This window comes from Anser anser (assembly GCF_964211835.1).
Source record: "Anser anser genome assembly, chromosome: 7".
NCBI classification, from domain to species: domain Eukaryota; kingdom Metazoa; phylum Chordata; class Aves; order Anseriformes; family Anatidae; genus Anser; species Anser anser.
The window spans coordinates 28,064,689-28,090,919 of NC_139727.1; the positions used below are offsets into that span (position 1 = coordinate 28,064,689).

Below are 26,231 nucleotides of genomic sequence, written 5' to 3' on the forward strand. Positions count from 1 at the left end.
ACGTCCCCACCTTGCCCTGTGCCTCGTCATGGGGAGCGCCCCACAACCGAGGGTGCCCATTGTGGAGCCCCGGTGCTGTCCCCCGGCCCCGAGGGGGACACGAGCACCCAGCCCCGCAGCATCGCACCGGTGGCACGCAGGGACACGATGGCCTGGCCGGGGTGGGCTAAGGAGTTGTAGGGCTGGCGGGAGGGGAAGCCCGAAGCTTTTCGGGGTTTTGTTGATGGATGGCTCGGTCCGAGGGGGAGAGGAAGGGAGGAGGAGGAGGGGGCGAGCGGGGGCCCATCAATAAACAGCTCGAGTTGTGAATGGAAGGAGACGGATTAGGAGCCGGGTGAAAACATGTCACACGGCGGAAAGAAAAACGAGCAGCTGGGCCGGACCAAATTGGTGCCTGATGAAGGACATGGGGCCTGGTGGAAAAAGGATCTCGGGGCCCGGCGGTGCGGGTGGGGGCAGGCTGATGGGGAACAGCTGGGGCCGGACACGCACATCTGGCGGTGCGGGGCGAGCGGCGCCGATAACCATCGATAACCATCGCGCCCTGGCCACCGCTGTCTGGTGCTTGGGCCGCTCGTCCCCTGCACCAGCACGTCACGGGGGCGGATGCTTCATTTTCAGCGTGATCCCAGAGAGGGGGTGGCAGTCCTGGGCAGCCACAGGGCTGGGGTCCTGGTCCTCCGGCGTTTTAGGGACTTACCCGGCGGGGTCGGGGCTCCACTGAGCCAAAGGGTCCCCAGGTGGAGGAACCGCTGCTTCTTCCACCATTTGCATACACGTAAATAAGCAATCAGCATAATGAGGGAGAATGCAAACCAGGCTTCCACTTCGCGACCAGGTCCTATTTTTAACCCTGCAGAAGGATTTCAGCGCGACCCCGCGCTCCCTGCTCCAGCACCTGCACCACCCACCGGTCGGGGACCTCAGACCCCAAATATCCACCGGATCCGCTGCCATTAAACAGGGAAATCTCCCAGCACTGCAGAAGGACACGGTGGTGTCACACCCCAGCCCGTGGGAGCCTTTTTGGGCTGACAGCCCCCCCCCGGGGTCCCGCTTGGAGCCGGGGCGCGTGCCCCAGGATCCCCCCTCCCCGGGAACGCAGCCCCATGCTTAAACATGAGGAGTATATTTAGCTGCCGTCAATTTAAGTTTGCACATCAACCTTATAAATATGAAAGCCCATCTCGGAGAGATGTTTAAGATACCTCATCAGCCCTTGGAAAATATGCAGGAATATTAATTAGCCAGATTTGGGTATTATCTCGTAATGAATAAATGAAGAGACTCGCTGCATAAGATGAAGCACCGTCGGCTCGTCGTTGTTTTTTTTTTTAAGGAAAGTGAGTTTCTGAGGTCGCCCTCTCCCCTCACACCACGGAGGGGCTGCAGCGGGGCCGGGGCTGGGCAGAGGGGGCTCCATGGGGGGGTCCCTGTGTGGTGGCCCCCGCAGTGCTCCCGGCTGCTCCTCAAGCCATGTGAGGGCCCCGTGATGCTTTTGGTGCTGGCCACGGAGCCCCATTTTGTGGCAGGTCCCAATGGATGATGTTTTATGTCCCCAGACTTCCCCCCCCGCTGCCCACATCACATCTGGTGATGGAGGGACGGGGACGGGCTCAGAGCCCTGCCCCAGCTACAGTGACCCCGCGGCCTCCCCGTGCCCAGGACAGAGCCGTACAGTGCGGCCTTCTGTCCCTGAAAACCTATTTCTGGCTCCCCCTGCCCTCTCCCCGTCCTCCCCTCTCCTCTCCCCCTCGGCTGCTTCGTCCCCTCCATCCAGGCCAGGACGTGAACTTCCCGGTTGCTGTAGAAACGGGGATGAAGGACACACACTTCAAACGGAAAAGCCAAACAAAAAATGGCTTTGTGCGCTCCTGGCCCGCCGCTCCTCCGCGCCGGGACGCGGCCGCTTCGGGGCCCTTCTCCGGGGGGGCTGTGGGGTGGCTGCTGCCGGCCCCAAAACCCCACAATGAGCGGCGAGCGGAGGCAGGGACCCCCCAGGGAACGGGACGGGAAGGTCCCCATCACCCTTGGGGTGCTCAGAGCATCGCAGGGGATGCGCAGCCCCCAGCTGGGGCACCCACGTCCCCCCCAGGAGCGTCCCCACAGGGAAATCACCTTATTTCGCGAGATTTTGGGCCCAAGCAGGGGGTGTCCCAGAGGTGGCAGGGGACGGGGAGGCCAGCACGGGGGGTCAGTGGGCACGGGGAAGGGACGGGGCGGGAGGCACCGGCCACCCCGGGGAGCGTCCCCGGAGCCGTCCCTCGGGCCCGCAGCCGTCGCGTGGCGGCTGCCGGGCGGCGCGTGGGTGCGGGGCGCTGCCGGCTGCCGGAGCTGCCATTGTTTGCCTTCAATCAAGATGTTTCAGGCGGAATCAAAAGCACCAACTGGGGAAATCATCATCACAAAAAATCTTGCGCCTGCAAAATAGGTCAAGTAAGACTCCAAAGAGAGAGAGCGTCTGATCTGCATTGCAAGGAAGAATAGCAACAGCTGTGATCTCCAGTATATATGGATGGGCTGGGGGGGGGGGGATAAATATATATATCCATGCATATGTATAACCGCTTACAGCTGTTGGGCCGTATGTTCATTAGGGCCAACTGTTTTGGAGGCAGAGGGATCAGCGCTAATCGGGAAAGGGAGTTTATCATCACATTCAGAGGCAAAAGTGTCAGGAGCAACTGCGGCCCCCCCTTCCCCCCCGCCCGCACCAGCTGTGCCGCGCTCAATGCGCCTGATTCAGCAGCTCTCCTGGCCCGAGGACGGGGCGATCCGTGCACGAGCGACCCAGCCTGCCCTCCCCGGGGACCGAAAGAGCCCCTGCCCCTCGCGGGGTGCCCGGCCCCCAGCCGGGGACACAAGCACCGCCGCCCCCCGGTGCCTCAGTTTCCCCAGGCCAAGAGCTGGCCAGCCCGGACCCTGCAGCTTGGGCCCCCTCGGACATCCCCGCCCGGCGCTGGCCTCACAGGTGCCGGCTATAAAAACGGACTCGAAACACGCGTAAATCCTCGCGTCTGGCACAGGGGGGAAGGAGCCGGGCCGGGACAGCTGGCTCGGCCACCCCGAGCCGCCCGGCCCCGCATCGCGGAGGCCGAAAGCGTGGGTCGGGGCCCAGCTGTCGCACACGGGGGTCCCCAGCCCGCAGGACATGCTCTGGGCACAGGGGCCCTGCTGTCCCCCAGCTGCAGGCCCTAAATTCATCCCCCTCAGCACCCCGAGGAGGCAGGGGCTCGGCTCCGATGGTAGCACGAAATAAAGGTTGCGAAGCCGAGCAGCAAGGACAACTTGTATTTAAAAATACCTCTCATCCGGATGATTTATCTGCAGGGCGTTCCTGCCAGCTCCTAATGTAGATCAGACTCGGGGCCTAACCTACCTGACAGCTTCCCTTCCTTTTAGGATTATTTATTCGGGGCTGCACGTCGCTGTCCCGTGGTGCGGTCACGGCACGTCGCGGACGAGCTCTCCTTCCAGCCCGTCCTCCTCGGACAGGGATTGTCTTTTTTTTTTATTTTTTCCCCCATTAAAGAGGATACAGATACTCATCTCGTTCAACCAGCTAAATGGGAACCGTGTGGGGAGGCACACGCAGACACACATGTGCACACACTTGTGCCGGTCCCACAAAGCCGTCCCCCAGCCCGGCTGCAGATTTACGGGAGTTTTGCTTCCAATCACCACTGGAAAGGGAAATAAGTGAACAGATTGCAATAAAAAATACAACAAGCCCCAGTTCAGCCAACTGAGCCCGGAGCTGCAATTTAGCCAGGAGCCAATCGCGAGGCTCCGGTATGAGCTCGTTTCCACTTAGACAGAATAAAATAAAATTAAAAAAAATCCCCTTAATTGAGGGTGGGCGCCCCAGGGTCCTGGCGGAGGGGACAGGAGGACGATGCCCCCGCAGAGGCTGAAACCTCCAGCCCAGCCATCCCAGAGGCCGTCTGGCCTCTGCTAGCGGCGCTCCTCCGGGGTGCACAAGGCCGTGAACAACCGGGCAACACCGACCAAAGAGGAACAAAAATCTCACTGTTTGTCTCTCCTCCAGGCGGTGGATTATTATTATTATTCCATCCCCCCCCCCCCCTTCCCCGCATCCAATCCACTCGGCTCCGCGTCCTTTCGGGAGCACTAAATTCATCATGTAAATGTGAAGCGGGGCTTGTGCGGGGAAGGGAGCTACGGCTCGCTCCAGCAGACGCATGCAAGGTCACACACAGCCTCGCCATAAATTATGGCGTGTCCCACTGTAAACAGCAACAGGAGAGGGGAAACGCGGAGGCTTCGGGGGCAGGGGGCCGCGGGGGCCGATATATAACGTCGTGACAAGTCAAACAACTCTCAGGGTGTTCACTTGCCAGAGAAATATTTTTCACATCCAATCCATTAGGCAAACAAGATGAAAAAGTATTTCCTACTTTGCTGAAAAAAATAGCAGGAATCGGTATAAAGCATGCCTTAAAAAAAAAAAAAAAAAAAAAAGAGAAAAGAAATTAAGTGTGACCATCTATAATGTTTTTTTTTCCAATCGCTCCGACAGCCTTCCAGGCATCCTGGCTGTGCAGGGAAGGAGCTGATGTTTTAAAGAGCTCTAACAGCTTCTTGCTTTTTGGGCTGTTCTGGCGTTGCAGGAGCAGTAATGAGTCAAATTAGTTGGAAAGAAACAAAACCAGAATTCGCTTCCCCCTCAGAACTGCCTTCAACCTCAGCTACGTTGCAGCAAAACCAAATCATTCTCCGCTTTTCTTTTTCCCCTTTTAATTTTCCTGCCAGATCAGCAGGGAATGGCTTTCGTGACACACGCTCTTTTTTTTTTTAACCTACAAAACGATTTTTGAGACAATAAGCTCCTCTCGAAGTTCGTCTTCCTCGCTTTCGTGGTAGTTTGGGACAAGTGAAAATCCAGGGGAAAAGGGCCCTGCTCCAAAACTTTCGGCTTGTCCGAGAGCTGGAAACCACCGCTGCTGTGCTTTGGGAGGAGGAGGCAGAGGGAGAAGCGGAGGCGGCCGCACCGCTGGGACAAGGGGCCTGCCAACGGGAAAGGAGCACCCCGAGACACAGCTCGTCTTTCTACTAAACTTTAATACATTTATTTTTTTGACAAAGACATCTAAAACATACACCGAGTACCGACATGACCAGATATTGCAAACACCCCTTTTTGGTGAAAGTCAAAAAGGGAACATAAAAGAAAGAGCTTGCGTGGGCCTGGACGGAGCAGGGAATGCGACGGGAAGAGGCAGCGGCGACCTTTTGCTTTTGCAGCAGAGCCCGTTTGTGCCCCGTGGGGCAGGGAGCGAGGCTGCCTGGGCTGGGCTCATCCCAGCACACTTAGTAATAAAAAAAGTCTCTGATCCGTTGTGTTTTTGACAGGAAATAGCCTTGAACGTGCAAGAAGCGGTACTGGGGTCCGGGGAGAAGCGCGAGGGTGTTGCACGAGGCTTTGGTCAACCTTCTCCAAGGGCAAGGAGAGAAATTCTCCAGCAAACCTGACCTGGGGGAACCGGGCTTCGGGCACGAGTCCCCCCTCCCATAGGGGCTGCTGGAGCAGGGACGTGAACCCCCATTTCCTGACGTGCCCTTGGAAAATTTTCCTTCTCCATCATCTTTCCCCTCCAGAGAACACAAGCGGGCAGGAGAGGCGTCTTTAATCCATCACAAAGGTAAAACCAGATTTAATGATGTGAAAGTGAAGCGCGACAACCTCCCCTTGGGAAGGGAATTAACCCCTGCGACAAACTCCTCGAGGCCCGGGCTGGATTCGGCTGTCACTCGGAGCCTTTAAATCAAGGCCGGGCGTCTTCCTAGCAGAGGTGCTCTAATTCAACCGCAAGTCACCGAGCTCGCCGCGAGACTCGCTGGGTGGAATTTAATGGGCTGTGTTATGCGGGAGGTCAGGAGAGAGGAACATAATGGTCCCTTCTGGCTTTAAAAATCTATGAATCGATGCGATGCGTGGCAGGGCTCCCCCCATACCAATGAGGTGCTTTGCTTGCCTCGGATCTTCCTTAAAAGAGGGCAAAGCAGACAGAGTTGGAAGGACAAAGCCTCCTCAGGCAATCAGCATAAACCCAAGGGGATCCGGAGGGCTGGCAGAGGGGCAGGGATTGCCCTCCGTGGCCGCAGACATTTCGGCTGGCTGGAGCGAGCCCGGTGCTGCGGGACGGGAGCCCTGCGCGGGGCACAGCGGGCAGCTTCCAGACGAGGAGCAGGGGAAGGGAATCTCAAATCCTTTTACATTTTCACCAGCTGGATGCACGGAGCGAGGTTACAATACAAAGAGCATTGACGGCCATTGCTGCGGGGTGATTTACTGACGCCGGGGGCATTTTTCACCCTCCCGGGCAGACCACATTTGTCTACCTGGGCTGCAGGTAAAGCTCCGGCTGGCACAGAGGCAAGGAACCGCTGCGTGCAGCCACGTGCAGGCACACCGAATGAGCCAGCAAACACTTCTGGGTCCTGAGTTCAGTAAGGCGATTTTTTTCCTTCCAAACTGGAGCAAGAGGAAATTTGCGATACAAACGTATCATGTATTTTACACACGTTTCTAAGCGTAACTGATGTGAGCCTAAAAAAAAAATTTTTGTTTTTTTGGCTCCAGGAGGTTAACCGTGGAGCAGGTTGGGTGTCACAGCAGTTTGTCACTGCTTAGGGAAGGAGAGAGCTGGGAAGCACCCACCTGAGCTCCCTCACAGGAGAGAAGGAGCCTCTCCTTCCCCAGGGGGATTTTGATTTGCCCTGACGGGGCCGGGGGACAGATGCCAGAGCATTTCACTCAGCACCTCGCATGCAGTGAGGGCAAATCCAGAGTTTGGGAGGCTCTGTCACACAGCTCTGTCACTCTGCCAGCGCAAATCATGCCTTCGAGAAAGGGCTGCAATTCTTTACAGTGCTTGCATCAGGCAAATGCATTAATAGGGGGGAAAAGGCGACCGTTCGCATGCATGCTAGGATGCATTTCTCCTCCTTTGGCCGACCAGCTCCGGGAACATGCGGGGCTCGGATTCCTGGGGTTCCCCGTAAGCCAACACAGTTGCTGTGTTTAAATGAACATCTTTCCCCATGACTCCTTACTCAAGCCACGCAAAGCTGTAAGTGTGTCACTTCTTTGTGTCATGAGCTATTGCCTAACAGCTCACTTGAGCCTGCTCCTTCCCCCCTCCCAGTCATCCTCTATTTTTTATTTTTTTTTTTTGCAGCGAGGCTGCCTCACTCCGTATGCACGTCCTGCCTCGGCGCTGGAGACAGATGCACTCACAGGGTGCTGACTCACGGACGCAGGCAGATTAAACTCGGATTGCTAAAGCAGTTGCTGTCCCAGCTGTCCCTCTGCCCCCAGCCACAGCAAAGACAGCTGAACGACACGCAGCTCAACCCCTGAACCGCCACTGCACGCACCCCGCTGCACGGGGGGGGGGGGGGGGGGGTGGACCTGGAATCAGCCCCGGATGATTTTAAGCTGCCGGGCCCTAACACGTAGGCGGCCAGGAGCTGCTCCGCGCGCGCTGCAGATGTTTCTGCCGTGAGCTGGAGGTGTCCAGGGGAAGGGAGGAGCAAAGAGCTGGGAGCTCCAGGGGTGTCAGCCGGCTGCCTGGGTCCATGAGTCAAGCCGCTGACGCGTGGTAAAGCCACATGCTGCGCTACGCACGGCTCGCCCCACGCTGCTCCGTCTGCAAGGGGTGGAAGGGGTAACGTGGTCCCCAGCCGGTCTCTGGCCTTTCGCAGGCAGGCAGCAAACAAAGCTGGCAAGCAGGGCAGTGGGATTATTTTACCATCTGTGCGTTAGAAACCGGCCCAGGAGTCACCAGGCTCGCTCCACGCAGGACATGGCTGCTTTGGCGTGCTAATGACTCCTGCCCGCTGTCAGCTGGGGCTGGATTTGAATCGGGGACGAGGAGGTGGAAAAAGCGTTCGCTTTCCTATCTCGGCAACCGCATCCTTTTAGCGGAAAGGCAGTTGAGGGAAGAATGAATCCTCGTTTCAAAGAGCGCTTCCCATCTGCCGTTCCCAGGCTCGTCGCCCTCCACCAGGATGATGTGCAGCTGGCACCGGGCTGGGGCGGCCGGCAGCCCTGCGCAGCCAGCCCGCGGCAGGGCAGTCCCCTGCCTGCTCCCAGAGGGCTCGGCAGGGCCCGCCGAGGCAGGGGGGGTAGGAGAATATATTTCGCACATTTCAGAAAGGAAGCCTGGGACCTGGTATCTCATTCGAGAAAGTAATCATGGACTTAATTGCATTTTGCTGCGGAGTTGCCTTAACATCAAAGGAAAATCAACAGGGATTGTTCAACATCAAGACTAATCTCACATGTGGAGCTTACTGAACACAGGAACCACGTTTTTGCTGGCTCAAGGTGAAACGCTGGGCTAAATTCTCCTTCAGCTGCGAGAAAAGCCCTAGGCACGCTCATCCTGCATTATTCCAATTGTAAAGAGCTTCAATTATACACACATAACCTTCCTCTTCCTTCTACGGCAGCGTCGCAATGCAACAGTGTCTCGTTATGATCAAACTCCTCTTTTATGGCTATAGGAATATGTGGAAGTCTTCTACCCTCATTACACAAATGACTTCTTAGCAGCTTTTTTTTTTTTTTAAAAAAAAAGAAACTACCCACAATTGGTAACAAAACCACGTTTTATCTGTCGCTGAGGAAAAGCTGTGACTGACACCTGAGCGTGTCCTCAGCGACCGCAAGCCTGCACGTATAGGGCAGGTCCTATGCATTTAAGCAACTACAGCAATTCACCACTCCCTCTGCCTCACACCGAATCGCAGCCTTGCTTCTGCTTACAAACTTGCTTGCTAATCAGACATTTAATACTATTTATGCATAGGGAGGAAATATATCATTCCTTTATTGGGATAAAAAATGATACTAAAGAGCAGGTCAAGTTCCAAATCCAGCAGTAGATTTTAACCAATGTTGTTCCCTTTTTTTTCTTTCTTTTTTTTTTCTTTTAACAGCTGTAGCTGTGCACAGATGGAAAAACATTTGGTCAGAAAGCAGCAAATTAGTGTTTTCGGGCTAGAATTCTGCTCCCACCGCTCCTCCATTTCCATGCAGCTCAGACCGCTTTATTTCTTCTTAGCATTGACATTTTTGCACACCCAATTCATGCCGTCCTTTAGACAGAGAAAGGCAGTGTTAGTCGAGCGAAGGGAAGAGGAATCCCCCAGTCCCACCCGACTCCGTGCCGCAGGCACCGCGCTCTGCCGCCTCAGCTACCCCACGCCTGCCCTCTGCTCCCCAAAAACGCCACGGGTAAAAGACAAGCGCTTCGTTGCTCGGTGGGTGTTGCACAGAGGGGTCATTAAATCCTTCTTCTGCCCATAAAAAGCTTCACCGTCTCATCATGTCACTATGTCCCTTCAAGGAAGGATCGCTTTGCAGTTAAGGTATGTCAGCAGCGGACCGAGGCTCGATTCCAGGTTCGGATGATTTGTGTAACCTTGGGCACGTCACCTTATCTTTGAGACCGGGCACTCGAGGCTGTTCGTTACACAGCCAGCTCTAACATGGCTCTGATTTTCTGCTCAGCTGCAAGCTTCCTGCACGTCCCTGGCCAAATCACATCCTCTCAGATGGACGAGAGCCACCGAAATAACTGGCTGTGGGCTCTGCTCCCCGTGCCGCGGGGCCCTCACAGAAAAGAGGCGCTGGGGGATCCCACCGGGTTTCAGTGAGAATAGGGGTGGTCAAGTTTTGGGGATGTTGATACGCTTGTTAGGGTGCCTCCGTAAAAAAGTGTGCAGCGTCTCTGACCGCTGCAAGCTGTAGGGTGGCCCTTCTGCTGTGAGGAACCGAGCGTGAGTTTTTGCTGAGGTCCCACACTGGGATACGCTACTGAAGGGCAAAGTGACATTTTGTCTGCTCCTGTCACTATCTGCTGTGAGACAAGCAGAAGGGGGGGCAAGATGCACAGTCTCCTCGTGTTTGTGTCCTGTCAAATCCACCGCCTCCACCCTGTCTACAAGGTATCTCTGCTGGCAGGGAGGCTTTTGTGGAAGGGAGCAGAGCTGCACGTCTTTGTGCTTGCAAATTGGGCTAAAGTCACCTTGCAGTTCCGGAGGGATTTCACTGTGGTATGTTCAGTGGTCAGTTTGGGATCATTTTGGGTGAGCCAAGCCCCACCAGTGTGCCTCCACGTTGCCCCCCTCAGCCACAAAGGTGGTGGCCACGTCAGAGGGGAGCTGAAGAGTAAGGAGAGAGAAAGAGGGAGTCCCCAGGGCTTAATCAGAAGCAGGTTCTCAGTTGCAAATACCAATTTGCCTTGATTGTTGTGCTACGTGACACTTCTTATCTGAAGGGGAGCAGCAACTTTTGAAATTGACCCTTGTTGCTGCCTTAAATAAAGAATTGGCAAGCCCAGTTTGTGCCGGGGTGCACAGGAGGCCCAGTACTAATAACACTTCTAACTCTAACCTCGGGGAGGGCTGATGTCTCCACTTTCATTTATTTATCTCCGCAGCAGAGATCGGTGTAAAACAAATTGTCTGAAATCCTCCGAGCAAATGGGAAAAGAAGAGAGGTAGATTCATTTTAAGGCCCAGTAGCTTTGTGTCTTCCCCTTTCAATAACACTGATAACCTAGGTGTAAAACATGTAATGCCTTAAGCAATCAATAGCGCGGTTTAAAGCTTATCACTTTAGAGAGAGAGGGAGCGAGCGATTCCCAGCATGTGGAATGCTAGGGCTCAACAATGGGGCTAGGAGGAGAGGTGTCAAGCCTTTGGCTTGATTGTGTGCTTTAGAAATCTGCATGATTGCCTGCAAAGAGTAAAAATAAATAAATAACTAAAAATGCTCCCACAATGATTTCAGCTTCCCCTGCCTCGGAAGCAATAATCACATTTGCACACATCATGGCATACAAGGCAAGCAGAGCTCCTCATTCATTTTGAATGTAGGTTTATTTGCTGAACCAGAACAGCTGAGACAGCTTAAAGTAATAAATATCAGCTGACACCCTCTGCTATTCAGCCCAGTAATCCCAGAAACAATACATCACTGCAAAACAACAAACATGCATCCTATCTTCTACCTAATCTGACCACAACCTGAATTCACAGTGATTAAAACTCTGCCTGCTGCCATTAGGGAGCTCGAGAAGGGGAAAGGCAGACCATTTTAGCACCAGTGCGGTGAGGGTCATAAAGCAGAGTTTATGATGGGATTTACCATGGCTGGGAGCCTGGCTGCATCAAGCATGTAACGAGGGCAAAAGAATGACATAGCAAAATGCGAGAGGAAAGGTGAACTCCAAACAGGCTTGAAATACGTAAGTAGGTCACCGAACTTTTAAAGCAGGAATCGATTTTAAACCTCTCTTCTAATATGAGTTAATTGGCAGGAAAAATTGCATTTAATTGTAAATATCTCCCTGCCTGACAGTGATAAAGAGAAAATAAATGTGTCCAGCTCTAAGTGTGATGTATCAGAGAGGTATGTGTGAGATACTCTGCTCATCTTCAGCCACACCGCAACTACCTCTGTGGCTTCTGGTGCACCTCTGTCAGGGTGCATGTCTTCTGCAGTATCCCCAAATGCTTTGGAGAACAGCGAATGCAGTGGAAGGCGGAAGAAACCAAAAGGTATGTTTGCAGTTTTTCTACCTAAGGTGTGAAGCTGGACAGGGGGTTGGTAAGGCAGAGAAATCCAGAGAAGCTGCTATAAACACAAAGAGCTGCTGTGGGGAAAGCACACGGGAAGGAGGAAACGATGCTTGAAAGAGTCAAGCCCACAAGGAGTCAACTGCTGTCATCCTTTGTCCCTACACATTCTGTCCCTGTATCTGCATGCTTAAAAGATGGCTCTGTGCAGAAAGTACAATCCCTACAGTAACATTTAGATCTTGATAGATGTCCTTGGGCTGCTTTGTTGAGACACAGAAGCGTTGGCAGGTATTCTGAGGATGGAGACGGATACAATATTAGTATTCCAGCCTCAAGTCAACCATGGGAAAACTTAGCCAGGGAAAGATTTCAGATCTTTCAGCTTCAGCTCTCTTAGCTCCTTAACAAGCAGCTAGTAAACTTTACCAAAGCAAAGAGAGAGAACTCCAGGGAAGAAGATAATGCTCCTTGCAGAGAAATGCTGCCTGGCACAACCCTGCCTTGCTGCAGTCACATCTGCTGTTGCACCAGGGGAGTTGTACTGTGCACCCTTTGGGAGAGAGCTGCTAGAGCCTCCCCCAGGAGAAATACGAAGTCCTGCTCAAGATTAGCCCACTGCTTGCTTATTCTCCGCATTATCAGTTCTGCGGCTATGGGAGTGAAGTAATCTGACTTCAAACACAGGGAACAAGTCCCTTCCACCCCAGAAAAAGCCTCCTGATTTCTGCTCCCCTGTAAGCCAGGGATCAGGCAAGGCCACAAACTTGTGACCCCTAATGTGACCTTAAGGACAGCAAAGCTTAATCCTTTCATGTAATCCTCTGTCTGCCATAATAAATTGGGTCAGACGAGTGCAAAATTCTCCATCTCTAGCATTTTTGGTGTATGTTATTTTAACTGTCACTTTCTTCTCTCTCTGCACAGCTAGGACTGTGCCTTCATTATCTGTCATTTCTTTGTACCTCCAGTCATCGCACAGGCAGGCTTTTACAGGCTCCCACAAGTACATCAACCATTGTTTTTTTTGCCTGGGTGCAAGCTTTTCTTTTGTCCTCTGAGACCTTGTATCCCTGATGCAGCTTTGTAGACTCTCTTCTTACCCTGCTTAAAAATCACAAGACTTTGCCCTGTAATCTGGAAATATCGCTGCTTTTCCTCATCATCAACTGGCTCTGCCTGCCCCAGGAGAGCTCCAGTCGTCAAAATTGGTTTTAAATCACATTTACAAGTAGCCCCAGAACCTTGTTAAGATGTGGAGGAACTCTGGGTAGCCTGCTGTGGCAAAGACGTCTTTAAGACAAAACCTAGCTCAGAGGATACAACACAGATGATTGTTGGGAGCCCTGTGCTCAATCTTGCCCCTGTGAAAGTGCTGAATGGCAGCACCAGCACAACACAGGGCTCGGGCTCCCTTCTCATCTAGGTTGAAAGAGCCAGGGAGGAGAAAGCGGCTCAGCCTTTCCCACAGTCCTTTGGGCCAGAGCAGCTCTGGCATAAATTAGAGAAGTTTAGTGGCTACTCTCATTTCCACTGGCTTTTAATGGTCTCCAGGGGACCATTATGCTTGGGAGACTCTGGACACAATATGCCGCAGCATCGTTCTGGAGGATGATTCCTCAGGGCACGCTGAGCTCCTGCTGCCTTGATTGGAGACTTGCTTCAAACAAGAAACGAACTGCAGAGCACGGAGCGCTCCAAAGGCTTGACTCATGTTTAATACACGCCCTGGCCCCTAAGTAGCACCTCCAGCAAGAGGGCAGGCAGCAAAGCAGAGGAGTCCTTTCTGCTTTCACCCCACCCTGGCTGGCTGGGGTGGAACGGGCAGAGCTTTTGCACGCCAAGGACTACAACTGGAGATCTGGTCGGAGAGCGCAACCCCAAGAGAGCCTACGTGGCAGCGGAGAGCTGCTGTGAGGCAAGAGCTCTCTTGCATCTCTCTGCTAGCATCAGCGATCGCCTCCCTCGTTTGTTGTACCACGTGCAAGGGTCTCAGGGTAAGTGGGAATGGGATGCTGCTCTAGAGGCACGGTCCAAGGGGCTGTGGCAGGGAGGAAAGGCTTTCCTGCTCTCCTAACTAGGTCTGAAGGTCAAAATGAGACCCAAGCAGACGGCTTGCTTGAAATAGCCCTTAAGCACGAGGGATGCTGCTCCTCTCTCAATGGCACTACGTAGTCTGATTAAGAAGACAAGTGCTGCCCATGGTTTCAGTTAGGAGGTAATGAAGTCTTCAGCTGGCATAATGGGGGACGCCAGCTGGCTTCTGCAGGGGAAAACTCCACACAGAATTTCCAGTTAACCCAGTCACCTCTCTTCTGAGCCTGCCCAGGACGTTGCTGGGCCCCTTTCCTCTAGTCCCCAACGGTGTGTTTTAAAAGAGAAGATGACAATATGGATTCCCTCCTTAATTAACAGTTTTATTAAATAACCTATTTCAAACAATAGTTAAATTCTCTAAATTTATATCATTCTATTAACCATAATCTAATCTCATTAACCTTGAAATCCCCAGTCTTAACTACCCAATTCTATACACCATGGTGCTAGCAGCTAAACTAATTAAATGACCTTCAAACTATTTCTCCTTCATCTGTTGGCGTTATTTATCTTTCCTCATTGCTCTTCCTTCAAGCTATCACAAAAATCTTCCCCTATGAACTCCGTTCATGCATGTGCTCAGTACCAGATATGCCACCACTCTTACTGGCAAAATCCTTCAGTGATGTCTCGGATTCTGCTCTAGCTCATGTATTCCATCAGCAGCGATGGTTAGCGTGCTCGCTGCTCGGCTTTCATTCTGAATACCTGATGCTTCCCCATCTTCATTTACTTTTCTGTCACTCGTTGTCATTTCCCAAAGAAGTCCTTAAAGCAGTGACCTGAGATTTAACTACACATAGAGAGCTCCCTTTCTGAGCCACTGGTATTGTGTGCCATGATCCTCAAAACTATCTTTCTTAATCTCACTCTTTAAACATTTTTTTTCTTTGATTGCCCTAAATTTTGAGTATGTTAACCTCTCCTGAGAGGTCAAGGGATGAAGATGTTGTTTCTTCCTGGGCTGATCCAGTTGCACCTAAAATCCTTTAGTTTAAAAGCCATCCCACGGAACATTTTGTTCAATGAATCTGCAAGCAAAGGGAGAGCTTGGCATCCTTGCTGCCTGATTTGACAGGGCTGGAGTTAAAGCAGAAGATATATGTAAGGGCTTTTTTTCTATAAGCTGCAGAGAGTTTGTAACTTACCTGACCTTTCTGCAACAATCATTTATGGAATAAGCTGCAGTATTTAGGGCAGGGAGACTGGGGACAACAAAACAGGATGTTATCTGGCCTGCATCTAAATTAATTTGTCTAGATAAGCATGATAAACAAAGTATATATGGCTGCAAATACTTTTATTTAGCTCTTGTCTTCTGTTTTCTGGAAGTAAGAACAGAAATGAATATAATTTTTCTTGTTGAGGATATTGGGCTGTGTATTTTACTCAACTGAACGTGTAGAGATACACTGTACTTCAAGGACAGGGCACAGAAAGAAGGACCTAACAACAAATAAGCGGGCAGGGCACTTCAGAGAGCCCGCAGATCAGTTTGGGAAGGAGGCTTTTGTCAAAGCTCATCAACAGGAAATGCTGTTATCTATCATTTAGTTCCTCCGTATCCCTGAATTTCACCCACCATCCTACTGCCTCTTCACAGCTGGGGAGCTAGCTCGGGCTCACATAAAGTAGGGGAGGGTCTGGAGGAAGGAAGGAGGTAACCTGCACTTGTCTGCAAGCCTTTGAACTGCAGCCTCACTTTCTTGATCCTGATCACATTTCTTTGGACTTGAACATACGCTGCCACTGAGGAATGTATTTCCCTCGAAGACCACCGCTTCAAAATAAAGATTACAGAGCTGGAGCTTTTCACAGGGTTGGTTACAACAATTTGTATCTTAGCTAACTAAATAGAGGCTCTTTGAAGGACACCATCTGCTGCGTTTAGGTCTAAATGTTAGGTTAAGAATTTCAAAGCAGAACTGCTGCAGTGGGTCAGGCCAGGGGTCCCTGCAGGCCAGCATGGCCTTTTGGGATGCCAAGGGAAAGGACATGTAGGAACAGGGTCTCCCTTGCTCGGTTCTTCCCTCCCAGTCCATGGCCCAAGCTGTCTCTCATTAAAAAGCTATCTCCAGATCTTGGTGAACAGCAGTTATCTGAAGATGATTCTCAGATAACTTCTTCTTTAGAAATCGCTTAGTATTTTTCTGAACCAACCGATACCTTTGGTCTCCTCAACATTCTGTGCCGATGAGATCCACAATTCAATTGTGCAGGGAGCAAAGAGGCAGTTTTTATTCCTTTTAAAAGGCTGTCTGATTATTTCATTAAGAACGCCCTTTCTCTAGCAATGTGAAAAATAGTGTACGGTCTATCTGCCATTTTAAAGCCTTATTTTACAAATTCTGAAGACATTCCCACTCTGTCCTCTCCCTTCCAAGCTGCAAGTCCTAATCCTTTTATTCTCCCTGTTTACAGATGCCACTCTGTACTGCTGATCATTCTCAAAAGAAGATCCTCAAATCTCTCATACTTCTGAGCAGGTATGTGGACAATTTTTCCTGATGAGGGCAGTTAAGCATTGGATGAGGTTACGTAGAGAGCCTGGGGAATCTCCCTGCTTATTTATGACCTGGTTGGACGAGGTCTTCAGCAACCTCTGCTACACTTGTAGTTATCCCTGCTGTAAGGAGGAGGTTGGTTTGAAGACGTCCTGAAGACCCTTTAACCTAAATTCTTCTTTGACTGATTTTACTACTACAAAAGTCTTTATAGATGGGAACAGAGGCAGAAAGGAATGTGACGTTCAAGGCTGGGAGCCACTATGCTTTTATTCTGCTACATAAGAGATGTTTTCTGGAAAGTTTCTTATTTGGTTTCTGGTAATTCCCTAGCATTTGATTTTCCTTTTTGGCCTTTGATGAGCACTAAGCTGCTGTTCCCAATGATCTGCTCTCTGAGTAATGGCAGCTAATTTTGAGTCCATCACTGTAAGTGTATAGTTAGGGTTGTTGTTCCTCTTGTGCATCATTTTGCACTTGTCAACACTGAATTTCATCTGCCATTTTACTGCCCACTCAGTGTTGTGGGCTTCTTCTGTGACTTTTCATACTCAGCTTGAGATCTGACTATCTTGAATATCTCTGTAGCATCTGCAGATAGGGTTTTACTGAATTTGCAATGAAGATAAATATCTTCATGATTCTGTTTCTTTAACTATCACTGAAGGGAGTAATCCTGCCTGCTCGGATTGGGAGCACTGCAAATATTTCATTAATTCAGGAAAGCCTAAGAGTGAAATAAACAAACCTAGGTCCCATTTACATTACAAAGAGCTACTATACTGCAGAAACTGGCTACGGCACAGCAGCACAAGTCTCAGCTATTACAGTGTGGCACAGGAACACAGCTCAGTGCCCCCCCCCAGTGCAGGTTTTTGCTGCCCCACACACTGCCATTAGATAGAAGTGGTCTTTGCCCCATGTGCAGCTCTTGTGTTTCTCTGGACCAGAAAAATTGATCGCTTTCTCCCTGGCGCCTGGGCTGAGCAAAACGCCAAATGACATTAGTAGTGAAGGTAAATCAGATTTCTAAAGTGCACACTTGTAACAGTCAAAGGGGTTAATAGTAAAAGGCGATTTGTTTTGTGAAAATGATTAACCTGACAGCAGTCTCTTTAAAATAAATCAATGTCTTCATTTGGCCCGGCCAAGGGGTCCCGGGTGGGGAGGTGCTGGCTCCCCTTTCCTAGGGATGAAGAGACCCCAAGGGCCCGTAGCTCCCCCTCCCCTTCGCACGGGCGATGAGATATGCGCCCCCCGTGCTGTGCGCAGCGCGGGTTTGGCTGCGTTGACCCTCTTTCGCGACGCAGCCGATCCAGCCCCACCCTGCAGATCAACAGACAAGGAGCTCTCTCTCTCGCAGATGGCCTGCTGGCACAGCAAGCCTTCTCCAGAGCCTCACCTGTACTCCCTCTCCAGAAAGAGCCGAACAAGACTGGATCTGCCAGACTCTGTCACGGATTGTGTGTAGGTTCAGTCCCTCGGCAATCTCTGAAGCAGGGGCAGCCGTCAGCAAATCCTGCTTGTTAGCGAATATGAGCACGGGGACGCCACTAAGCTTTTCTTCATCCAAAAGCTCAGCCAGCTCCTATATCATTTACAAGGGAGTAGGGTGGGGGGAAGACAGAGAGAGGGAAGGGAAGAAAACCTTCAACCACCAGTGGCTGTCTCTAATTAGGAATATATTTAGGGCAAACGCTGGAAGAGTGTGTTCCAGTGAAACTTAGATCTTATTATAAGAGAGCAAAAATGTATACAATCATCTGTGCCCAAGGTTCAAAAGCTATTTCTTCCAATTACAGGTTACAAAAATCTTCATCTTAGTCTGAAATTAGCAGTTGCCTTAAAGGCTACAACTCTGTGTTTTACCAGTCTCTGCTCCTCAGAGACCAAAACTGATGAAACAGCAAAAAACATGTAAATTGGCAGTATGAAGAGTTTGTTTTAAGTTACTGCCTGACTGGCATTTGTACCTGAGCAGCCGCTGACACAAGCCCTGATATCTTCGCTAATAATGAGTTTCGGGGTTTTGTTCCAAGTACTATAAGCAGCAATTTGAGTGGCAGAGGGCTTTTTCTTTTTCTTTTTTTCCCTCCCAGAAATGGAAATCCCACAAGAAAGTGGCAATGCTTTTGAAAGCATTGGCTAGCTGAAGACAAGCTAGATCAGCTTTATTCGCTGGATTTTGGCTCCATATGTGCAGCACACATTGGGTGGTATCCTGAGAAATGGGCTTGTTCATTTAAAAGTGGGTGACTTAAAGAGAGTCTTCTAATAGCTCAAATCTGAATCTGCAGTAGATCAACGATGGCTGAAATACTTCATGTCTAGGGTTGTGCAATGGCCTCATGTGAAACGAGCACAGTCTCAAGTCACTTCCCCATGTGAACATATGGCAAGCCCAGCAGAACTTGAACCTGCAGGGACTGCTGGCGTTGCAGACAGATGAGCAGATGAGATTTCTGTGGGCTCCTTATTTAGCTGGAAGGGTCTCACTTTCAGATACTGTCCTCACATCTTTCATCCCCCTGACTAGAAACTTCTGAATTAAATGAGTGCAGCCAGGGAGATGCTAAACTGCAGCGGTAATCTGACTCCATCCCCCCAAAAGCAATGTTTGGTTTGGAAAACAGGACAAGAGAATGGAGTTATAAACAGAGTTGGCTGGGAATTTTTCAACAAAATAGGTCTTTCATCTGACACGTCTGATTTATTGAAACCAAATTGTTTGTGGAAATGTGAGGGGTCCAGGCTGAATCCGCCTGACTCAGGCAAGTGCTCTAAGCTTCTGCTTCCTCTCTTTTGCCTAATGAATATTTAATTGCTGATATAAAATGAAACAGCACCAACAGGAGAGTCTCCCCACCCCTAGAGTAACCAACAGTCCTGCTGTTAGGGTGTGCCCTTGAGAATTGAGAGACAAAAGATCAAGTGCCTCCTTCAAATCGGGCAGAACAGAGGGCTCTAACCTAAATCTCTCACTTCTGACTTTCCCATTTCATGGGGGTGAATCTCTTGCAAGCTATTTTGGGACGCTGTCACTTTCTGAATTTTACAAAAGTCCTATTTTTGTTCCATCCTAAAACACAAAATGTTACAAAACATCAAAACTTTGCAAAACGGAAATCGTATTTTCTAGCCAGTCCTAGTTACAAAGTTCCTGTTTTTTTTTTTTCAATTACGTCCAAAAGACAATCAAGTCAATATGATTTCCATTTCAACTTTGTAAATAAGAAAATAAGATTCCTCAGGGTCTTGGTTTGGCAAGGTTTAAAGGACTTAGAGAAGTTTTTGCTTTCAGTATTGGGCTCCGTTTGCTATTATTGTATAATTTTAATGAAAACCGTTCTATTTAAACAGAATTAGGCTACCTATATTCCTTGTTTCCCATCTACCAAAATAATCTGCATTGATGTTGAAAGGCAAGTCTCTCTTGAAATGCAAATTTCCCTCATAAACAACAAAATCATCCTCCTAACTTTTGTGAGCAAGGGGCACTCAGAAGCGCTCAGTTACTTCAAAGAAAGCTGGGCATAAGAAACTCACCTGACCCGTTTCTTCAAACCTCTTCCTATCTGCACTGTCAATGACATAGATCTGAAAAAGAAATGAGGGGAAAAAGTTACTTTTCCCAGATGGTATTCTTCCACAGTAGCATGTGCTTAAATGAGTTGAGCCTAATAATTATGCTTCGGGGCATAAAGATGCTTGGTATTATTTATACAGCAAATGTTGACAAAACTTTGGGACATTCGGAGAAGCGAGGAACCACCTTTTTAAAAGCCAGAGGGAGTGGAGAGCCATGTGGTTGGGATCAGAAAGGAGCTGGCGGCAGTACTGGGAATGCTCTTACTGCCTCTGTGGTATCTATTACCTGAAGAGAACAGGAGACCGCCTGGCATCTTTAGTAACGACCAGCTTACAGGCCGAAGCTGAGCACAGGATGGCAAAACGTGGGGAGCCAGACATGGCCATTCACCCCAGTAAACGTGGAGTCCAAGCACTGCACTGCTGTGAACAGGCCATGCTGCCCTCTAGCAGGACACATCGCCTCCTCGTAAGCCACCAAGGCACATGACGGCACTCAGGGGACAGGGGAAGCACGAATATATTGGGGACAGTGAGTTTCTCTCCTACTGCAACCTCCTGGGACAGGTGGGCAGGGATGATGGCTGGATCCTGCTTGCAAGACTCTGTCTTCAGCTGCCAGCTTGTTTACCAGGACGGTGGAGGAGACGGGGAGCAGCTGGCTCACCAAGCGTGGCCACAGAGCCCTGCCACCCCCTCGGAGCTGGGCACCACATCCCGCAGCCCACAAGGAGGTCCCAGCCAGACATCTGTCCCCTGGTAGCAGAAGGGTGGTTCTCCAGCCTGCGGGCTCCCTGCCTTGGCAGGGGGTCTCCACCGCCTCCGAGCAGCATTCCATGTGCTGATTTCCTTCTGTAAATGCAAAGGAGCTTTCCAACAGAGGCAGCTCTCAGTCTGCACAGGCTAAAAGGCTCCTTGAAGGCCCTCCTAGGTAAGTAATTAGTAAGTCCAGCCACCCTCCCTCCCTGCAGCAATACCATTGCAGTTCAGCATGGTCACATACCAAGCCACATTTAAAGAAACTGGGGAACCTCAATGCTCAGGCAAGAATCTCCTGGCACCCCTTTTTCATTACTTGTGAAGGGTTTTGAAGGTGAAGGATGCTGGGGCAGCAGACAGGGCCAGGACTGGTGACAAACACAGAGCCTTTTGCTTCCAGTCCCTGCCATTCTCCATCAGCGCTGACTGAAGACGTTAGCATGTCATATGCATGCTCTGGTGGCTTACAGGGAGCAAGTGTCAGCCTGGTTTTGAGGGAATAGATGAGCACAGCACCCCGCCATCAAGATAAATGGCATCCTCCCAGGCAGTCTCAGCGTCAAGACTCCTGACTTCCAGGATATTTTTGACCAAATAGTTGGGGGAGGGAAGATCTCTAGCAGCAATGTCTACTAAACTGTAGGCACTCCCTTAACGAGCAGTGCTGGGGTTGTTTAAAACAGGATCAAACGCACATCAGGAGAATCTGCACGCCAGGCTTGAGAAGGAGGAAAACCAGCAACCTCGCAGTCCTCTGCTGATCGCTTGGGGTCTGTCGTCCTCCCAAGGGCAGGCTGATGCGTGCTGACAGAGGCTGGGGGATACGCGGCGGGGCTGGACGCAGCTGTACAGGGACGTGGCAGCAGCGCACGTGCCCAGTGCCACGTGAGGGGGAAAGGCCCACGGGCATGCGTGGCAGCCTCTCCCCGCAGTGTGATCCCAAGTACGCGCAGCAATACTGCACCAGCTGCTTCCATCCTCCCTGCCCCTCCCAAGCACCCACCCCTGCGCATCCCATTCGGGGTAGGAAGCACAAACCGAAAGAAAGGAAGAAGCTGCAGGCTGGCGGTTGTGAAAACTGACTGTCATCTTCCCTCCTCCAGGACATCTCAGGGGAAGCTTAGCAATACACGGATGTAATGCTCATGTGAGTATTTTCACTGTGCTGCTTCTCGTCTGAGAGGTGGCACCTCCCCTATTACGGTGCTCCTCTAACTGGCACGGAAGAGCCCCGAGTCCCAGCCAGCCAGGCTTTCTCTCCGCTCCTTGCGAGGGAGCTATCTTGCAAGATAAGAATTGGAGACAACGGCGCTCAGGGCAAAAGCCACAGAAGCACAGCACAGAGAAGGCGAAGTATGTGCGGAGTGCCTACTTCCAAACCAGAAAGCACTGTGCCAAATAGCTGCAGGTGCCTGTCTGAATATGCAATCAGCCAGATATCCACACCTTATTTGCCTGGGTTAAGCTTCCAAATATCACAGGTGTGTGATGCAAGACCGAGCTCTCATTCAAAGGCACCTGCATGGATTTGAATTTGCAATCGCTTCCTGCTTTTTAATACCCTTTAGAGGGTCCTTTCTGCTTTGTGCAATATAGCTTAGGAGAAGACAGAAGCAGGGGGTCCTGGGAACTGTGGCGTATCTTATTTCTATCTTCCTTCTACAGCCAGGCCCACACAAGATCTTGTTTCTGGCTGTAGTGTTTTGCAGCATGGTTCACCAGTTTGAACAGCCCTTGAGTACATTGTGCTGGAGCTTGAGAAAGAAATTCCTGTAAAGTTGGGTGCCTCCTTTGAGCAACAGGCCAAAACAAAACCTGGAGTAAGTGGGCTGGGGAGAAATTGCAAGCAGCGGGGCTGGATGAGGAAATAGTATGAGGGATAAGTTAGCTCATTTTACGGAGGCGTGACGTGCACCAGGTTTGTGAGAGGGGATAAATTACCGGTTGTAAGGGGTGCGAGGGCTGGCAGGAGAGCTCAATCCCATCCTTTTAGCTACTATCCCAGTTTTGATGTGTTTGGACATGGCAAAGCACTGCACTAACACACAGATAGCTCCCAGTCTGGGACTGGCTGCCAGCTGGCCATCAGGGAACGCAGGCAGGAGAGCTCAGGTCCACATGCACACCTCTCATTCCCCCTCTGAATTCACTCTGCTGCTTCCCCCAAACTGACTCCGCTTCTACCTATTTTCTTACTCGTATGAAAAGAAAGCTTTTCTCTGTGCATTGCTTTAGCTGGGAAGGGAGGAGGATAGGGAACACAACTGCTTTCATTTCCTTCAGCCTTAAAATTCATCTTTATTTCTCCCGTGCAGCGCACCCTGGGAAGGGGGGAAGCCCACAGACCAGCACAGTTCATCGTTTTTGCCAGCAGACTCCCGGATAGCGTTTTGCAGTTGCGCAGTCTCTGCAGCCTGAGCAATGCTGTAGCAGAGACAAAGATCCCCTAGCTGCTGCTCTGCGGTGTTGACTTTGATTTGCAAACCTACGGCCTCCCCACCGCATGCAGCTGCAGAGCCTGGACTCAGCGGGCCCGATCACCTCACAGCCGTGCCGTGCTCCCCTTCCTGACGGCCACAGAGGGGTACGTGACGTTTGTCCTGCTGGTTTTTCAAACACGGATCTTCCCCCTAGGAAGATCGCACCATTGCTCTTTGCCAAAGTCACTGCCCAGGTTTATGCCACGGTGGTTGACCTCAAACACCAGATCAGAAATTAACGCTGAAAAAGGGGAATCTGCAGAGAGACTGCTGGGGACTTTTCAGTCGCATTTAAATAACAGCTTTGTTTGGACAACGTTTTCTAAGCCTGCAGGTACTGCCCGGCCCTTCCAGACACGAGCCTTGGAGCAAAGGGTCCTGTTCCTAGCAGCACTGATCCTTCTGTGGAAGTGCACTGAAGCTCCCAGCACGTTGGTGAGTATGTGTGTGACAGAAGGGAGGAAGGGCGTCTTTCAGAGCGAGCTTCCTGCTTTCCCATGGGAGCCTGCAGGCCTTGCTCAGAGCGGCCTTTTCTCTGCTCCCACTGGCAACGCTGCTCGGCAGGAGGGTGGGCCTGGAGCCCCCAGCCTGCCATGCGTGGCTGAGTTTTAGAGGTGCTCTTTGAAACTAGCCAGAACTCGCTCGGAGGGTCCCAGGGTAACGTGCTCTGGCACGGTCCTGCGGCGTAATTACAATTGTAGTAAACTGTAGCAAATTGGAAGGTAATTGCAGCTAAGACATCAAAAACATTAAAGGACAGTCTCACGATTAAAGGACCAAAGAAAAAGACAAGGGGTCTCTCTGTGCCCCTCAGCCAGAAGCCTTCCTATCTGATGCCAGACGTGACACTGAATTCTTCCGTGCCTCAGTTTCTCCGGCTATGAAACAAAGGCACCACACTGACCTGCCGCTGTACGTGAGGCTCAGGTCACTAATACCCATGACAAGCCTTCGGAGCCTCCAGTGAAAGGAGCTACAGATGGGCAAACGAAAAGTTATTAATGTTCTTTCATCTGAAAGAGCCTGAGATGAGAGGAAAGGAACTGGCTAGCTCCAACCAGCCCCATCCTGTGAAAGTAAAAACATACAACTGCATGATTTCTCCAAACATCACTGTATTTTTCTTACTGCACCCAACCAATCTTGCCATTTTCCTCAGAATAACTCCTGTTACAATGGCAATGGTGTTGCTGAGGACTGGGACATTACATTGCTTGTTCCTGAATTTCTGGCCGAGATCTTGGAAAGCCATTGCATGAACACAGCATTCAGCTGCAGCCAATACTCACAAGGATATCAGTGTTTTCAAAATAGTTCCTCCAGTACGGCCTGATCTTCCTCTGTCCGCCTATATCCCATACGTTCAGCTTGAAGCCCTGGGACTGTACGCTTTTGATGTTAAAGCCCTGGAAAGAGCAGAAACAAAGCCACATAGAGCATAAACCTGAATGGCTGGATCACGTTCACAGGCAGAACATTAACGCCTTACACATCCCGTGCCTGCAACGTGCCGCGAGGTGGGCCAGGCAGCCACAAAGATGGATCGGCTGCAGGAGAGGCACCGGCAAAAGCAAACACAGACGCCGAGCCATCAGCTCGCCTGCGCTCCTGGGTCAAGGGTTGATGCTGTCATGGCTACGGAAACGTATGATGCAGTTAGTGCCCTGGGAAGGCTCAGCAGGGTGGGTGCAGGAAGAGGTGGGAGAGCTGCAGATAAGGAGAAAACAAGGGCACTGTGAGAAGCAGGACCGAGCCTGTGAAAGCTGAGTAGAGTCCTAGCTAACACGAAGCCAGAGGTCTCAGCTCAATTCGACACGACACAACTAATGCCAGGCTTAAAAGAGCAACAGCTGCATGTCTGAAGGGTCCATTTCATCAATTAAAGCACCAATTGAAAGGGCATTCAAGTAGAAAAACAGGATGTGGCGTGGGCCGGCAACGTGCTGCCACACCACCCAGGGGACTGGGGCTTGGAATCGGGGTGTCGGGGCTGGGAGCTTTGCGAGGCAGCTACGGGGTGGGGGAAGCATCTCCCACAGCTCTCTAGCAACCTCCTCTGGTCGACACAGGAGCAATGCTGCAGCACTCCTGATGGGTGACGTCCTTCTCCCCAACCCCGAGCTCAAAGAAAGGGGGCCAGAGGCATCGGAGAGGCAGCGATGGAATATGCGAGACGCTTGGAGCTGGACGGGTGAAAGATGCAGGGAGACGGGGACATGCCCAACGCTACAGCGTCCCCTGCCCACGTCCGGTGTTTGGTGCGGACAAACGGGAGCTGTGGCTCGTCCACGTAACACCAGCGTGACCCAAAAGCCTTCTGCAGAACTTCACGGCACACATTCACGTTTGCACTACCTGGCAGATCTGGCCTGGCGCTCTCTGGCTCATTCAGGGAGCCTCCTCTTACGCAGACAACTCAGAAACTGAAATGGGGCACCGGACTCCGGTTTGTAGAGTTTTGGAAAGCAAGTGGGACCACAAGAACTGCCCTGGGTAGGGAAAGGCCTTCCTCACCTGTGTTGGTGTGATGTGGCTGATGTCCTCCGATGCCAACTGTTTCAGGAGTGTGGTCTTGCCTGCATTATCCAGTCCCAAGAGGAGGATCCTTACCTCCTGGTCTGGGGTGCTCTTCAGTTTACGCAGGATTGACAGTAAACCCTAAATCAGCAAGAGAGTCTAGCTGTTATTTCCCCTCTGACTCTCTCCTCTCACCACGCCATGCCCCCCTTCCCTCAAAACAGGTTCTGTATGGTGGTGGATTCCAGGACAGCTTGACCCCCTTCCCATTTCCTCTTCTACCCCCAATTTTCCTTCATCTCAAGGACCAGCAGCAAGGTCTCAGACAGCACAAATGTCACTCAGTGGGGTGCACCACTGGCTGCACCGCTCACGTCACGCAGCTGCTTGGCGCTGCCTGTGCCAGGAAGACAGCGCCCGAGGATATCATGTGTAGGAGCTGCAACCCAAATCCTTGCAAGCTCCTCATTATCTTTATCAGAGGGAAAACCCCATTAATTTAATCTCTCTCCTAGTTAGCTGTAGGTTACTGTGTACCTGACATCAGTTCTTTTCATAGTAACTCCCTGATCATCTCAAACCCCGTTTATCTGCCTAAAACATGCCGGACCCATGGGGCACGTGCAGTTCTGCTTCTCAGGATGTAGCACTTAACAACTATCTCAGATCACCA

At 51.1% G+C, this 26,231-nt stretch overlaps 1 protein-coding gene and 1 long non-coding RNA gene across 4 annotated transcripts in view; one reads left to right on the plus strand and one right to left on the minus strand.

Moving 5' to 3' along the window:
- Positions 1-5,062: 5,062 nt before the first annotated feature.
- Positions 5,063-26,231, minus strand: part of ARL3 (ARF like GTPase 3) — a 28,052-nt gene continuing 6,883 nt past the window's right edge. Inside the window, exons 2-6 of the mRNA XM_083844828.1 lie at positions 25,556-25,699; positions 24,331-24,447; positions 19,761-19,811; positions 17,617-17,802; positions 5,063-9,126 (exon numbers count right to left, since the gene is read on the minus strand). Coding sequence (XP_083700954.1) covers positions 9,079-9,126; positions 17,617-17,802; positions 19,761-19,811; positions 24,331-24,447; positions 25,556-25,699 — 546 coding nt within the window. The 3' untranslated portion in view covers positions 5,063-9,078. The remainder of the gene's footprint in view (positions 9,127-17,616; positions 17,803-19,760; positions 19,812-24,330; positions 24,448-25,555; positions 25,700-26,231) is intronic.
- On the plus strand, positions 9,133-23,456 carry LOC310902779. Of its 3 annotated transcripts, XR_014586994.1 has the most exons (4): positions 9,133-11,282; positions 11,396-11,595; positions 16,132-16,196; positions 22,877-23,456. It is a non-coding gene; the product is annotated as an uncharacterized lncRNA (long non-coding RNA). The 3 variants fall into 3 exon arrangements; XR_014586992.1 differs by adding an exon at positions 21,665-21,708 and having other exon boundaries at positions 9,133-16,196; XR_014586993.1 differs by having other exon boundaries at positions 9,133-11,595.